Genomic DNA, 17,057 nt, shown 5'->3' on the forward strand with positions numbered 1-17,057 from the left:
GGATGAGAGGAAAGGAGAAAGGATGGATGAGAGGAGAGGAGAAACGATGGATGAGAGGAGAGGAGAAAGGATGGATGAGAGGAGAGGAGAGAGGATGGATGAGAGGATGGATGAGAGGAGAGGAGAGAGGATGGATGAGAGGAGAGACACAGTGAGAGGAGAAAGGATGGATGAGAGGAGAGGAGAGAGGATGGATGAGAGGAGAGATGGATGAGAGGAGGAGGATGGATGAGATGGAGAGAGGACAGTGAGAGGAGAAAGGATGGATGAGAGGAGAGGAGAGAGGATGGATGAGAGGAGAGAGGATGGATGAGAGAGAGACAGTAAGAGGAGAAAAGATGGATGAGAGGAGAGACACAGTGAGAGGAGAAAGGATGGATGAGAGGAGAGGCACAGTAAGAGGAGAAAGGATGGATGAGAGGAGAGGAGAGAGGATGGAAAATAATAATAATATATGCCATTTAGCAGACGCTTTTATCCAAAGCGACTTACAGTCATGTGTGCATACATTCTACGTATGGGTGGTCCCGGGAATCGAACCCACTACCCTGGAGAGGCACGGTGAGAGGAGAGACAGTAAGAGGAGAAAGGATGGATGAGAGGAGAGGCACGGTGAGAGGATGGATGAGAGGAGAGGCACGGTGAGAGGAGAGAGGATGGATGAGAGGAGAGGCACGGTGAGAGGAGAGGAGAGAGTATGGATGAGAGGAGAGACAGTAAGAGGAGAAAGGATGGATGAGAGGAGAGGCACAGTGAGAGGATGGATGAGAGGATGGATGAGAGGATGGATGAGAGGAGAGGCACGGTGAGAGGAGAGGCACGGTGAGAGGAGAAAGGATGGATGAGAGGAGAGGAGAGAGGATGGATGAGAGGAGAGGCACGATGAGAGGATGGATGAGAGGAGAGACACGGTGAGAGGAGAAAGGATGGATGTGAGGAGAGGAGAGAGGATGGATGAGAGGAGAGACACAGTGAGAGGAGAGAGGATGGATGTGAGGAGAGACACGGTGAGAGGATGGATGAGAGGAGAGGCACGGTGAGAGGAGAAAGGATGGATGTGAGGAGAGGAGAGAGGATGGATGAGAGGAGAGACATGGTGAGAGGATGGATGAGAGGAGAGGCACGGTGAGAGGAGAAAGGATGGATGTGAGGAGAGGAGAGAGGATGGATGAGAGGAGAGACACGGTGAGAGGATGGATGAGAGGAGAGACACGGTGAGAGGAGAAAGGATGGATGTGAGGAGAGGAGAGAGGATGGATGAGAGGAGAGACACGGTGAGAGGATGGATGAGAGGAGAGGCACGGTGAGAGGAGAAAGGATGGATGTGAGGAGAGGAGAGAGGATGGATGAGAGGAGAGACACGGTGAGAGGATGGATGAGAGGAGAGGCACGGTGAGAGGAGAAAGGATGGATGTGAGGAGAGGAGAGAGGATGGATGAGAGGAGAGACACGGTGAGAGGATGGATGAGAGGAGAGACACGGTGAGAGGAGAAAGGATGGATGTGAGGAGAGGAGAGAGGATGGATGAGAGGAGAGACACGGTGAGAGGATGGATGAGAGGAGAGGCACGGTGAGAGGAGAAAGGATGGATGTGAGGAGAGGAGAGAGGATGGATGAGAGGAGAGACACGGTGAGAGGATGGATGAGAGGAGAGGCACGGTGAGAGGAGAAAGGATGGATGTGAGGAGAGGAGAGAGGATGGATGAGAGGAGAGACACGGTGAGAGGATGGATGAGAGGAGAGGCACGGTGAGAGGAGAGGAGGATGGATGAGAGGAGAGGACAGAGGATGGATGAGAGGAGAGGTTTATTTCTCTCTCTCTTCAGGATGGATGAGAGGAAAGGAGAGAGGATGGATGAGAGGAGAGAGGATGGATGAGAGGAGAGGCACGATGAGAGGATGGATGAGAGGAGAGGAGAGAGGATGGATGAGAGGAGAGAGGATGGATGAGAGGATGAATGAATAAGAGATGATGGGTTGTAGTCAGTATGTCATATGTTACTGAGGCTGATGTTGATTGAAGGGTCAATCACTGAGGCCTCTAGGCACACACACACACACACACACACACACACACACACACACACACACACACACACACACACACACACACACACACACACACACACACACACACACACACACACACACACACACACACACACACACACACACACACACACACAGGCAGACGCAGGCACACACACACACACACACACACACACACACACACACACACACACACACACACACACACACACACACACACACACACACACACACACACACACACACACACACACACACACATAAGCAGGCACGCACGCAGGCGCGCACACACACACACACACACACACACACACACACACACACACACACACACACACACACACACACACACACACACACAGATGCACTGTTCTTCTCTCCTCATCTTACAGTACCTTGCCATTTGCTTCAGTTCTCTTCATCCCTCGTGTTTTATTTCTCTCTCTCTTCATCCCTCGTGTTTTATTTCTCTCTCTCTTCATCCCTCGTGTTTTATTTCTCTCTCTCTTCATCCTCGTGTTTTATTTCTCTCTTCATCCCTCGTGTTTTATTTCTCTCTCTTCATCCCTCGTGTTTTTTCTCTTCTTCATCCCTCGTGTTTTATTTCTCTCTCTTTCCCTGTGTTTTATTTCTCTTTCTTCATCCCTCGTGTTTTATTTTCATCTCTTCATCCCTCGTGTTTTATTTCTCTCTCTCTTCATCCCTTGTGTTTTATTTCTCTCTCTTCATCCCTCGTGTTTTATTTCTCTTCATCCTCGTGTTTTATTTCTCTCTTGTGTGTTTTATTTCTCTCTTCATCTTCATCCTCTCTTCATCCCTGTGTTTTATTTCTCTCTCTCTTCATCCCTCGTGTTTTATGGGGTGGCAGGTAGAACTAGAACTTAACCCACTGTTCCTAGACCAGTTAACCCACTGTTCCTAGACCAGTTAACCCACTGTTCTTAGACCAGTTAACCCACTGTAAGTTAACCCACTGTTCCTAGACCAGTTAATCCACTGTTCCTAGACCAGTTAACCCACTGTTCCTAGACCAGTTAACCCACTGTTCCTAGACCAGTTAACCCACTGTTCCTAGACCAGTTAACCCACTGTTCCTAGACCAGTTAACTAGACCGTCATTGAAAATAAGAATTTGTTCTTAACTGACTTGCCTAGTTAAATAAAGGTAAAATAAATAAAAACATTTCTCTCCCTGTTCATCCCACATGTTTTTTTCTCTCTCTATCCTCTCTTCTTTCTTTCAAGAACTCCTCCTAACCTCCGCAAATCTCCTCCTCTCCACTCCACCCCCCCCCCTGTCTCTCATTTCTTCATCGATACATCCCTCGTGTCCTTCTCTCATTTCTACATTCAAAAAATACCTCAACTACCCCCCTCCTCTCATCCTCCTCTACACTATGGGGGGGGTTACACCATGTAGTACTGGTGGGGGGGTGTTCAGCTGGAGGAAACAACATTGCTTTTCTTCTACCTTTAGAGGATAACCCGCAAGATATGGGTGTTTGCGTGCTTGTGTTTAAGTACCATTTTCTGTATTTGTGTTTGTTTGCTTGTGTGTGTGGGCGCCTTTGAGTGTGTGTGTGAGTGTGTCTGTCTGTGTGTGTATGTTTGTCACACACACACACACACACACACACACAAGCACATGAAACGACCTGAAAATAAAATAAAACTCTTGCTCAGTTGTGCACCGGGGCCAGAGGTTAATGATTTCTACAACAGACTATTTGGACCTGATGTTTATAGCTAAATGGGGTTGTAGTGTATGACAAACCGATCAAATGTACAGTTCCTTGCGAAAGTATTCGGCCCCCTTGAAGTTTGCAACCTTTCACGCCCAATTTTTCAGTTTTTGATTTGTTAAAAAAGTTTGAAATATCCAATAAATGTCGTTCCACTTCATGATTGTGTCCCACTTGTTGTTGATTCTTCACAAAAAAATAAAGTTTTATATCTTTATGTTTGACGCCTGAAATGTGGCAAAAGGTCGCAAAGTTCAAGGGGGCCGAATACTTTCGCAAGGCACTGTATGTGTCTTATCAATGTTCCTAATGTACAGCTTCAGTGATATGGCCAGGTGTTGGAGCAGAGACAGACTGAAACCAATGCTCTCCAGGAGAATGACTGGCTACTACTGAGATTTTTCTCAATTTTGTCTATCCTTGGCTACTGGAGAACAATGAATTAGGAGAAGGACATCTGAGTCTTATTATCAACTGGAATTTTGATAGGAATCAATACAAAATAGTTTGAGAAAGAAACATTGTGTCCGAGAGTCTGTGTGTGTTGTCCTGGGGTCTGTGTCTGTTGTCCTGGGGTCTGTGTCTGTTGTCCTGGGGTCTGTGTCTGTTGTCCTGGGGTCTGTGTCTGTTGTCCTAGGGTCTGTGTCTGTTGTCCTAGGGTCTGTGTCTGTTGTCCTGGGGTCTGTGTCTGTTGTCCTGGGGTCTGTGTCTGTTGTCCTGGGGTCTGTGTCTGTTGTCCTGGGGTCTGTGTCTGTTGCCCTAGGGTCTGTGTCTGTTGTCCTGGGGTCTGTGTCTGTTGTCCTGGGGTCTGTGTCTGTTGTCCTAGGGTCTGTGTCTGTTGTCCTAGGGTCTGTGTCTGTTGTCCTGGGGTCTGTGTCTGTTGTCCTGGGGTCTGTGTCTGTTGTCCTGGGGTCTGTGTCTGTTGTCCTGGGGTCTGTGTCTGTTGTCCTGGGGTCTGTGTCTGTTGTCCTGGGGTCTGTGTCTGTTGTCCTAGGGTCTGTGTCTGTTGTCCTGGGGTCTGTGTCTGTTATTTGTGTTAGATGATTCAGGAAATTCTATAATACCTCTTACTAGTTAAACTACTACAGCTGAGGCAGTATAACACTGTAATACATATTAGCGTCACTACTGTCTGGCCCGTGAGACTTATAGTAGATGTTGTGAGAATTAATAGTAGATGTTCTGACTGTACATTATTGTCTTATAGACAGGCATCAGCAGCCAGCAGCATCTGGATGGCAAGAACCAGCTGGGTGGCATCACGCTACATCAACAGCCCTATCAGCATGTCCTGGGGACCCAGAGAACGAGCATTCACACATACTTCATCTTGACTGACAAACACGGGGTCTTGTCAAGCCATCTGGCTCACTGGGCTGTTTTGATGAGCTTTGTCATTGGTCCCTCATCCAGTCAGGGTCTGTCAAACTTGAACACTTTTTCTACAAACGACAATCTAGGACACTGGTCGTTTTGTCAACTGAGGCTGAATCTGTGGTAGCAGAGTTGAGGGACAGAGCGTCGTCATTAAACACATCTGTTTGAGAAACAGAAATATTTGTGTTTTATTTACAAAATGTCCGCCAGGCAAACAGCCATGTAAAAAACAGCTGATTTTCTGTTGTCCTGGGGTCGTTCTTTTGTCCAGGGAATTCTCTGCGTTTGGTTCTTCACATGTATCTGAATGAAGAAAGCATCATAACAAGGCACATGAAGAGCCTGGGGAAAGCAGTTTCTGTTAATGATGGTGAAGGCCCTTCCACCGCTGCTAATAGTTTTGGTGATGTGCCAGCACTGCTCCATTGTGATTCAGCTCTATATAATAAGAGTATTGTCTGATAATTGTGATTCAGCTCTATATAATGGGGAGTGTCTGTTGTAATTGTGATTCAGCTTATATGGGGTAAGAGTGTTGTGGATAATTGTCTGATTCAGCTCTATGTAATAAGAGTGTTGTCCTAGGGTCTGTGTCTGCTCTATATTGTGTTGTGGATCATTGTCTGATTCAGCTCTATATAATAAGAGTGTTGTGGATAATTGTGATTCAGCTCTATATAATAAGAGTGTTGTGTCTCTATATCCTAAGAGGTCATTGTGATTCAGCTCTATATAATAAGAGTGTTGTGGATAATTGTGATTCAGCTCTATATAATAAGAGTGTTGTGGATACATATTGTGATTCAGCTCTATATAATAAGAGTGTTGTGGATAATTGTGATTCAGCTCTATATAATAAGAGTGTTGTGGATCATTGTGATTCAGCTCTATATAATATCAGTGTTGTATTGTGGATAATTGTGATTCAGCTCTATATAATAAGAGTATTGTGGATCTTGTGCTCAACTCAAAGCAGCAGAAGCGGGTGAAACAACAGTAACGGCTTTGGGTAGTTCCATGGAAGAGAGAGTTGATGATGATCCACAGTCAAGCTAAACAGTCAGTGAAAAGTGTCTGTCTTTACAGGAAACTGACAACAATGAATGAGTGTTTGGACACAATAGATAGAATCCAGTGTTTTGGACAAATAGAAAATCACATCTGTTTGAGAAACATTGAAATATTTTTGTTTTATTTACAAAAAACAGGCAAACAGCCATGTAAAAAACAGCTGATTTCTAGAAACATTCTCTATTCCAGAGAATTCTCTGCGTTTATTCTTCAGAAGGATCTGAATGAAGAAAGCATCATATTCTCAGGCACATGAAGAGAATATGTTTTTGGTGCAGGCTCTTTTGACCGCTGCTAATAGTTTTGGTGATGTGGGAACTAAGCTCACTGGAGATTCGCTCTATATGATTCTAAGGTTATTGTTAATTGTGATTCTCAGAAGAGAGCTCGTGCTCATTTAATGAGAGTATACCCATTTTTGTTGATTTCAAAAGAGAGTCTCTATTTACAAAAATGCACAGAAGAGACTCGTGTCAGAAGAGATTCAAATGTATAATAAGAGCCTGTGGATCATTGTCTATTCCAGCTCGTATCTAATAAGAGACTCGTGTTGTGGATAATTCAGAAGAGATTCAGCTCTATTCTAATAAGAGTGACCTGATTCAGCTCTATTGGGGCTGATAAGAGATTGTGGATAATTGTGATTCAGCTCTATTCTCAGAAGAGTGTTCAGAAGGATCATCTCTATTCTCAGAAGAGACTCGTGCTCTATTCTCAGAAGAGATTGTGGATAATTGTGATTCAGCTCTATTCTCAAAAGAGTGCTCTAGATAATTGTGCTCTATTCTCAAAGAAGAGACTGAAACAACAGTGCTATTCTCAGAAGTAGTTCTCATTCTGGAAGAGACTGATGTGCTCTATTCTCAGAAGAGACTCGTGCTGTCTATTCTCAGAAAGACAACGTGATTCTCAGAAGAGACTCGTGCTCTATTCTCAGAAGAGACTCGTGCCTATTCTCAGAAGAGAGTGCTCTATTCTCAGAAGAGACTCGTGCTCTATTCTCAGAAGAGACTCGTGATTCTCAGAAGAGTTTTTGCTCTATTTCTCAGAAGAGAACACGTGCTCTATTCTCAGAATGACCAGGTTATTCTCAGACTCGTGCTCTATTCTCAGAAGAGACCGTGCTTTTCTCAGAAGTTGACGTGCTCTTTCAGAAGAGAGTCCATTCTCAAAAATGCTCTATTCTCAAAAGAGACTAAATGTGGCTCATTCTCAGAAGAGATGGTCCCAAAGAAAGAGACTATTCGTGCTCTATTCTCAGAAGAGACTCGTGCTCTATTCTCAGAAGAGACTCGTGCTCTATTCTCAGAAGAGACTCGTGCTCTATTCTCAGAAGAGACTCGTGCTGCTCTATTCTCAGAAGAGACTCGTGCTCTATTCTCAAAAGAGAAGAGACTCGTGCTCTATTCTCAGAAGAGTCGTCTCTATTCTCAGAAGAGACTATTCTCAGAAGAGACTCGTGCTCTATTCTCAGAAGAGACTCGTGCTCTATTCTCAGAAGAGACTCGTGCTCTATTCTCAGAAGAGACTCGTGCTCTATTCTCTCGTGCTCTATTCTCAAGAGACTCGTGCTCTATTCTCCGAAGAGACTCGTGCTCTATTCTATTCTCCAGAAGAGACTCAGAAGAGTGCTCTATTCTATTCTCTCAGAAGAGACTCGTGCTCTATTCTCAGAAGAGACTCGTGCTCTATTCTCAGAAGAGACTCGTGCTCTATTCTCAGAAGAGACTCGTGCTCTATTCTCAGAAGTGCTCTATTCTCAGAAGAGAGCTCTATTCTCAAAAGAGATTCTCAGAAGAGACTCGTGCTCTATTCTCAGAAGAGACTCGTGCTCTATTCTCAGAAGAGACTCGTGCTCTTTTAACAATGTACAAATGGTAAAGGACACGAAGAGAGATAAAATAAACAAGCATAGATATGGGTTGTATTTACAATGGTGTGTGTTCTTCACTAGTTGCCCTTTTCTTGTGGCAACAGGTCACATATCTTGCTGCTGTGATGGCACACTGTGGGATTTCACCCAGTAGATATGGGAGTTTTTCAAAATTTGATTTTAAAAAAAATTCTTTGTGGATCAGTGTAATCGGGGGGAAATATGTCTCTCTAATATGGTCATAGATTGGGCAGGGGGTTAGGAAGTGCAGCTCAGTTTCTACCTCATTTTGTGGGCAGTGAGCACATAGCCTGTCTTCTCTTGAGAGCCATGTCTGCCTACGGCGGCCTTTCTCAATAGCAAGGCTTTGCTCACTGAGTCTGTACATAGTCAAAGCTTTCCTTAAGTTTGGGTCAGTCACAGTGGTCAGGTATTCTGCTGTGTACTCTCTGTTTAAGGCCAAATAGCATTCTAGTTTGCTCTGTTTTTTTGTTAACTACTTGACACATTGGAAAGAATTATCTTTTTGTTTTCTCATGATTTGTTTGGGTCCAATTGTGGTTCTGTCCTGGGGCTCTGTAGGGTGTGTTTGTGTTTGTGAACAGAGCCCCAGGACCAGCAGGCTTAGGGGACTCTTCTCCAGATTCATCTCTCTGTAGGTGATGGCTTTGTTATGGAAGGTTTGGGAATCGCTTCCTTTTAGGTGGTTATAGAATTTAATGGCTCTTTTCTAGATTTTGATAATTAGTGGGTATCGGCCTAATTCTGCTCTGCATGCATTATTTTGTGTCCTACGTTGTACACGGAGGATATTTTTGCAGAATTCTGCGTGCAGAGTCTCACTTTGGTGTTTGTCCCATTTTGTGAAGTCTTGGTTGGTGAGCGGACCCCAGACCTCACAACCATAAAGGGCAATGGGCTCTATGACTGATTCAAGTATTTTTAGCCAAATCCTAATTGGTATGTTGAAATTTATGTTCCTTTTGATGGCATAGAATGCCCTTCTTGCCTTGTCTCTCGTTCACAGCTTTGTCAAAGTTACCTGTGGCGCTGATGTTTAGGCCAAGATATGTAAAGTTTTTTGTGCTCTAGGGCAACAGTGTCTAGATGGAATTTGTATTTGTGGTCTTGGTGACTGGACCTTTTTTGGAACACCATTATTTTGGTCTTACTGAGATTTACTGTCAGGGCCCAGGTCTGACAGACTCTGTGCAGAAGATCTAGGTGCTGCTGTAGGCCCTCCTTGGTTGGTGACAGAAGCACCAGATCATCAGCAAACAGCAGACATTTGACTTCGGATTCTAGCAGGGTGAGGCCGGGCACTGCAGACTCTTCTAGTGCCCGCGCCAATTCGTTGATGTATATGTTGAAGAGGGTGGGGCTTAAGCTGCATCCCTGTCTAACCCCACGACCCTGTGTGAAGAAATGTGTGTGTTTTTTGCCAATTTTAACCGCACACTTGTTGTTTGTGTACATGGATTTTATAATGTCGTATGTTTTACCCCCAACACCACTGTCCATCAGTTTGTATATCAGTCTCTCTCTCTCTCTCTCTCTCTCTCTCTCTCTCTCTCTCTCTCTCTCTCTCTCTCTCTCTCTCTCTCTCTCCTCTCTCTCTCTCTCTCTCTGTCTCTCTCGCTCTCTCGCTCTGTTGTTCCGTTCCTCTATTCCTACCCTCTGCCATGTTCCTATCCTCTCTGCCATGTTCCTCTCCTCTCTGCCATGTTCCCCTCTGCCATGTTCCTCTCTGCCATGTTCCCCTCCTCTCTGCCTCTGCCTGCCATGTTTCCCTCTGCCATGTTCTCTCTGCCATGTTCCCCTCCTCTCTGCCATGTTCCCCTCCTCTCTGCCATGTTCCCCTCCTCTCTGCCATGTTCCCCTCCTCTCTGCCATGTTCCCCTCCTCTCTGCCATGTTCCCCTCCTCTCTGCCATGTTCCCCTCCTCTCTGCCATGTTCCTGCCATGTTCCTCTCTGCCATGTTGCCCTCCTCTCTGCCATGTTCCCCTCCTCTCTGCCATGTTCCCCTCCTCTCTGCCATGTTCCCTCCTCCTCTCTGCCATGTTCCCCCCTCTCTGCCCCTCTGCCATGTTCCCCTCCTCTCTGCCATGTTCCCCTCCTCTCTGCCATGTTCCCCTCCTCTCTGCCATGTTCTCCCTCCTCTCTGCCATGTTCCCCTCCTCTCTGCCATGTTCCCCTCCTCTCTGCCATGTTCCCCTCCTCTCTGCCATGTTCCCCTCCTCTCTGCCATGTTCCCATCCTCTCTGCCATGTTCCTATTCTCTCTGCCATGTTCCCCTCCTCTCTGCCATGTTCCCCTCCTCTCTGCCATGTTCCCCTACCCTCTGCCATGTTCCTCTGCCATGTTCCCCTCCTCTCTGCCATGTTACCCTACCCTCTGCCATGTTCCTCTGCCATGTTCCCCTCCTCTCTGCCATGTTCCCCTCCTCTCTGCCATGTTCCCCTCCTCTCTGCCATGTTCCCCTCCTCTCTGCCCTCTCTCTTTCATTTTGGTACTAGCTGACTTGACAGTAGTAGTGCCAATAAAAGTTTTCCAAAAGATGTCTCTCCTCTCTGAAGTTGTGTTGCTGGTGTGGTGCTGTATGTCCCAACTAACTCCCTCTTTCGTCTGTCAGGTTCTGGAGGTGTAGAGCTGCTCCTCGTCCTGTGCGGCCTGGATCTCTCCTCCCCCTGTCCCAGGGACTGTATCTGCTACACATCTCCCAGCACCGTATCCTGTCAGGCACATAACTTTCTGTCTGTCCCAGAGGAGATCCCAGCCCAGAGCGAGAGGGTCTTCCTGCAGGTAAGAACCAGTTGATTACTCAACCATGTGTAGTCTAGGAAATTTAAAAAGCATTTGTACTAAAAAAATGTAATGCTGAGTGTCTTGGACTTCTTCTTTTGGAATAGTTTTGTCTAATTATAATTTTTAATGTTGCCGTCCGTCAATGTTGCCATCCGGTTTCCAAAGAGCCACATCCAGACCCTAAGCAGCGTTCTCGTCCTTTGTTTCTCTCCATTCTTCCAGAACAACAAGATTCAGCGTCTGCTGCGAGGCCACTTCAGTCCCACCACGGTCTTGCTGTGGCTCTACTCCAACAACATCTCTTACATCCAGGCCTCCACTTTTCACGGCTTTGCCCGCCTGGAGGAGCTGGATTTGGGGGACAACCGTCACCTGAGGGCCCTGGCTTCAGACACCTTCCAGGGCCTAGGCCGCCTGCACGCCCTGCACCTCTACCACTGTGGGCTGCTCAGCCTGCCGCCGGGGATCTTCGAGGGGCTCAGCAGCCTGCAGTACCTCTATCTGCAGGTAGAGGAATATAATATAAAATCTTAGCTATATTAGATAGCTAGTGTCGTGGAAAATTGCAAGATTCTTTTATAATGGTTGTTTTATTTGACAGAATAGAGTGTTCTGTTTAACTATTGTGTGTGTGTGTTCTACTGAGGATGGGCCTCTATGAGATAACACTGACAGAGGAGATTTACAATGTCTTTGGGTAACAAAGCAAAAATATTTTTATTTATTTTTATTTTGCAAATAAAAACAAAAACTGAAATATCACATTTACATAAGTATTCAGACCCTTTACTCAGTACTTTGTTAAAGCACCTTGGACAGAGATTACAGCCTCGAGTCTTCTCGGGTATGACGCTAGAAGCTTAGCACACCTGTATTTGGGGAGGTCCTCCCATTCTTCTCTGCAGATCCTCTCAAGTTCTGTCAGGTTGGATGGGGAGTTTCGTTGCAGCACAGCTATTTTCAGGTCTCAGAGATGTTCAATTGGGTTCAAGTCTGGGCTCTGGCTGGGCCAGAGACTTGTCCTGAAGCCCCTCCTGTGTTGTCTTGGCTGTGTGCTTTGTGTCGTTGTCCTGTTGGAAGGTGAACCTTCGCCCCAGTCTGAGAACCTGCTCCAGAACGCTCAGGACTTCATCAAGGATCTCTCTATACTTTGCTCTGTTAATCTTTGCCTCGATCCTGACTAGTCTCCCAGTCCCTGCTGCTGAAAAACATCCTTCATCATAGGGATGGTGCCAGGTTTCCTCCAGATGTGACGTTTCGCATTCAGACCAAAGACTTCAATCTTGGTTTCATCCAACAAAATCAAATCAAATGTATTTATATAGCCCTTCGTACATCAGCTGATATCTCAAAGTGCTGTACAGAAACCCAGCCTAAAGCCCCAAACAGCAAGCAATGCAGGTGTAGAAGCACGGTGGCTAGGAAAAATTCCCTAGAAAGGCCAAAACCTAGGAAGAAACCTAGAGAGGAACCAGGCTATGTGGGGTGGCCAGTCCTCTTCTGGCTGTGCCGGGTGGAGATTATAACAGAACATGGCCAAGATGTTCAAATGTTCATAAATGACCAGCCGGGTCAAATAATAATAATCACAGGCAGAACAGTTGAAACTGGAGCAGCAGCACGGCCAGGTGGACTGGGGACAGCAAGGAGTCATCATGCCAGGTCGTCCTGGGGCATGGTCCTAGGTGTCATTATGGGATTTTGCGATGTCATTATGGGGTATTGTGATGTCATTATGGGATATTGTGTGTAGATTGCTGAGGATTGATTTTTTTCTTAATCTATTTTAGAATAAGGCTGTAACGTAACAAAATGTGGAAAGAGTCAAGGGGTCTGAATACTTTCTGAAGGCACTGTAAACAGATCTTAATTTGACCAGTTTCTCCATGGAAGAAAATGTATCCTGCATCAGGAGGATTTGATTATATATATATATATATATCATTTAAAAAAACATGAAAATGCTAAATTAGTTTAGATCGGCTGTGGGTGTCAGGGAATGTATGTTTCTACTAGGGTACTTTTTGATTTTCATGACAACAGAGTGATCAAATTAAGATACTACATCTGTATTTCTCTCCCCACTTCTCCCATCCCTCCTCCTCATCCCTCCACAGAACAACCAGTTGGAGTTCCTGGAGGATGATCTGTTTGTGGACCTGCTGAACCTCACCCACCTCTTCCTCCATGGCAACAAGCTCTGGTCCCTCCACCAGAACACATTCAGGGGACTGGGAGTCCTGGACCGCCTCTTACTACACCAGAACCGGCTACAGGTACAGACACTCCAAAGTCTTTCTTTTTTCCCTTTTTTTAACACTGAAGCTGTGTACTAGAGTCTGCAGAATTAGAGCTAGGCCAGCCAGCCCACCAGACACACCAAAGTCAGGACTACCAGAGCCCCAAAGTCAGGACTACCAGACAGCCCCAAAGTCAGGACTACCAGACAGCCCCAAAGTCAGGACTACCAGACAGCCCCAAAGTCAGGACTACCAGACAGCCCCAAAGTCAGGACTACCAGACAGCCCCAAAGTCAGGACTACCAGACAGCCCCAAAGTCAGGACTACCAGACAGCCCCAAAGTCAGGACTACCAGACAGCCCCAAAGTCAGGACTACCAGACAACCCCAAAGTCAGGACTACCAGACAGCCCCAAAGTCAGGACTACCAGACAGCCCCAAAGTCAGGCCCTCCAGACAACCCCAAAGTCAGGACTACCAGACAGCCCCAAAGTCAGGACTACCAGACAGCCCCAAAGTCAGGCCCTCCAGACAACCCCAAAGTCAGGACTACCAGACAGCCCCAAAGTCAGGACTACCAGACAGCCCCAAAGTCAGGACTACCAGACAACCCCAAAGTCAGGACCTCTAGACAGCCCACCAGACACCACTAAGTCAGGACAACCAGCCAGCCCACCAGACACCCCAAAGTCAAGACCACCAGAGCCAAGAACTCTTTCACCCCCCCCCCTAATTCAGTCTTTCACTTGGATAAGATGTTGAACTATTCCTTGCACTTCATCACCAGGGATGTTTACATTTGGTCTATTACTGGTCTATTACTGGTCTATTACTGGTGTATTACTGGTGTATTACTGGTGTATTGCTGGTCTATTGCTGGTCTATTGCTGGTCTATTGCTGGTCTATTGCTGGTCTATTGCTGGTCTATTGCTGGTCTATTGCTGGTCTATTGCTGGTCTATTGCTGGTCTATTGCTGGTCTATTGCTGGTCTATTGCTGGTCTATTGCTGGTCTATTGCTGGTCTATTACTGGTGTATTACTGGTGTATTACTGGTGTATTACTGGTGTATTGCTCTTCCTATTGGAATGGGGATTTTGTGTGTATGTACATTGCCTCTAAAATAATTTAATCAAGTACAGAAAATAATATAGAATAGTTGAGGATATTAATATGGCATTTAGCATCAATGGTTTCTGATCTAATGCAGTGGGTCCACCGTCTGGCGTTCCACGACCTGAGTCGCCTCACCACCCTCTACCTGTTCAACAACTCTCTGACTGAGCTGTCTGGGGCCAGCCTGGCTCTGCTGTCTTCCCTGGAGTACCTCAGACTCAACAACAACCCCTGGGAGTGTGACTGCAAGGTGGATTCCAAAACACACAACTTGGTTTTTCAGCTAGCCAATATACTTTCACTATAGACTCATATTCTGACCATCTCCCCTTTTTGTGCTTGTTTCATGTGCTATTTTGATTGCTTTTTTAGTCTTTTTTCATTTAATCTTTTTCAAATCAAATCAAATTGTATTTATTTATTATTTTTATTATAATAATTATTATTATATTTATTAGTATTATTATTATTTATATATTATTAGTATTTATTTATTTATGTTACATTTACATTTAAGTCATTTATTATTTATTAGTATTTATTAATTATTATAATAATTTATTTATTTATCTTATTATTTATTAGTATTTATTTATTTACTATTATTATTTATTTATTATTAATATTATTTATGTATTTATCCTATTATTTATTAGTATTTATTTATTTACTATTATTATTTATTATTAGTAGTATTATTATTTTTATTTACTATTATTATTTATTATTATTATTATTATTATTTTATTTATTATTAGTATTAGTATTTATTTATTAGTATTTATTTATTTACTATTATTATTTTTCATTATTAGTAATATTATTTTTATTTACTATTATTATTTTTTATTATTATTATAATTAGTATTATTATTTATTATTATTATTTGTATTATTATTTTTTATTTACTATTATTATTTATTAGTAGTAGTATTATGAGTATTAGTATTTATTTATTATTATTAGTAGTATTAGTATTTATTTATTATTATTAGTAGTATTATTATTTATTGATTTACTATTATTATGTTTTATTATTAGTATTATTATTATTTATCTATTTACTAGTATTATTTATTATTATTAGTATTATTATTATTTATCTATTTACTAGTATTATTTATTATTAGTAGTATTAATAATAATTAGTATTATTTATTATTATTTATTATTAGTAGTATTAATAATAATTAGTATTATTTATTATTATTTATTATTAGTAGTATTAATAATAATTAGTATTATTTATTATTATTTATTATTAGTAGTATTAATAATAATTAGTATTATTTATTATTATTAGTATTAGTATTTATTTATGTATTATTATTTATCTATTTACTAGTATTATTTATTATTATTAGTATTAATAATAATTAGTATTATTTATTATTAGTATTATTATTTATTTATTATTATTATTAATTTATTATTAGTATTATTATTTATTCATCTTATTATTTATTAGTATTTATTTATTATTATTTGTTATTATTATTATTATTATTATTATTATTATTTAGGTATTTATTTATTATTATTTATCTTATTGTACTTTAATGTAATCTGTCCTTGGGTGTTTTTAAAGGCATGCATTATTAAATTAAATTGATTGTCTATTATTAAATTATTATTATTATTAAAAGGCATTATCGTCGTTATCCAGGCTCTGCCACTGTGGGTGTGGCTGCGTAGGTTCCGGGGCTCTACGTCGGTGCTGGAGTGCGTCTCCCTCCTGAGCTCCAGGGCCGGGACCTCAAGGGCTTGAGGAAAGAGGACTTACCCAGCTGTTCAGCAGGAGAAGCCCGGGGAGGTGGTGTCGTAGGCGGAGAGGCCGGGCTGGGGGAGTCCCAGACGAAAGAGGAGGACTGTCGACTCCATCACAGGAACCACAAGCACCGCCATAACCACCACCAGCACCCACACCTCCCACACAGGGACCAGAACAACAGGGACCTGTCACCTTCGCCCCTACCCTTACCCCTTCCCAGGCCGCCCAAGGGGAGTCACAGGAACTGTACCCGGGGTCGCAAAGGGGGTCAGAACGAGGTGCAGGTACTGAGGGAGGAGGAGGACTACACCCCTGGAGGGAATAAATACAACCCCTCCGCCCCCCCTCGCAGGAGGAACAAGTGTGTCCCCATGACATCAGTTGGCCCGCCCAGTGGGGTCAAGAGAGCCAATAGTAACGTGGCGTCCTGCCCCGCTGGGACTTTTCTCTGCATCCTGTTGGCTGTGCTGCTGTCACTCAGCTGAGACTGAGTTTACATGTAGCTAATGTTTTATCAACAACACCCTACAGGACAGTTCAGCACATACACTTTGTGACTGACCAGCTCTGGCTCCTGCACTGAGGTGTGTGTGTTTGTGTGTTGAAGTGTTCTCTGTTGATGCGTTCATTTTAACTGAAGCTTAGCCAGTGGAATTACACCGTCGCTCTTTGATGATGTCATAAAGGGGAGCGTCAGTCTCACCTCCAGGGGTTCTGATTTTGTGGTTGATTGAATTGAGAATACAAGAAGAAGAAGAATACTACTATAGCCATATTACCTGAGAGGATACCTCAACCATGATGATAACATGACCCCTAACAGGTTACGTGTGTACTGACATAACTAGGTTACCTGCAGCCCATATTAAACATGACCCAACACTCCTAAAGGTTACCTGCTGCCCATATTAAACTGTGTTACTGACCCAACACTCCTAACCTCTAGGGCCCATATTAAACTGTGTTACTGACCCAACACTCCTAACCGCTAGGTTACCTGCTGCCCATATT

The 17,057-nt window shown here is 43.7% G+C and overlaps 1 protein-coding gene across 1 annotated transcript in view; it reads left to right on the forward strand.

Moving 5' to 3' along the window:
• The window catches only part of LOC123990904 (reticulon-4 receptor-like 1), a 148,114-nt gene extending 131,267 nt beyond the window's left edge, over nt 1-16,847 (forward strand). The window contains exons 2-6 of the mRNA XM_046291917.1: nt 10,746-10,915; nt 11,141-11,425; nt 13,036-13,194; nt 14,369-14,524; nt 15,971-16,847. Of these exons, the coding sequence (XP_046147873.1) occupies nt 10,746-10,915; nt 11,141-11,425; nt 13,036-13,194; nt 14,369-14,524; nt 15,971-16,531 (1,331 nt within the window). The 3' untranslated portion in view covers nt 16,532-16,847. The remainder of the gene's footprint in view (nt 1-10,745; nt 10,916-11,140; nt 11,426-13,035; nt 13,195-14,368; nt 14,525-15,970) is intronic.
• Nucleotides 16,848-17,057: the final 210 nt, after the last annotated feature.

Source organism: Oncorhynchus gorbuscha, linkage group LG02, assembly GCF_021184085.1.
Source record: "Oncorhynchus gorbuscha isolate QuinsamMale2020 ecotype Even-year linkage group LG02, OgorEven_v1.0, whole genome shotgun sequence".
NCBI lineage: Eukaryota > Metazoa > Chordata > Actinopteri > Salmoniformes > Salmonidae > Oncorhynchus > Oncorhynchus gorbuscha.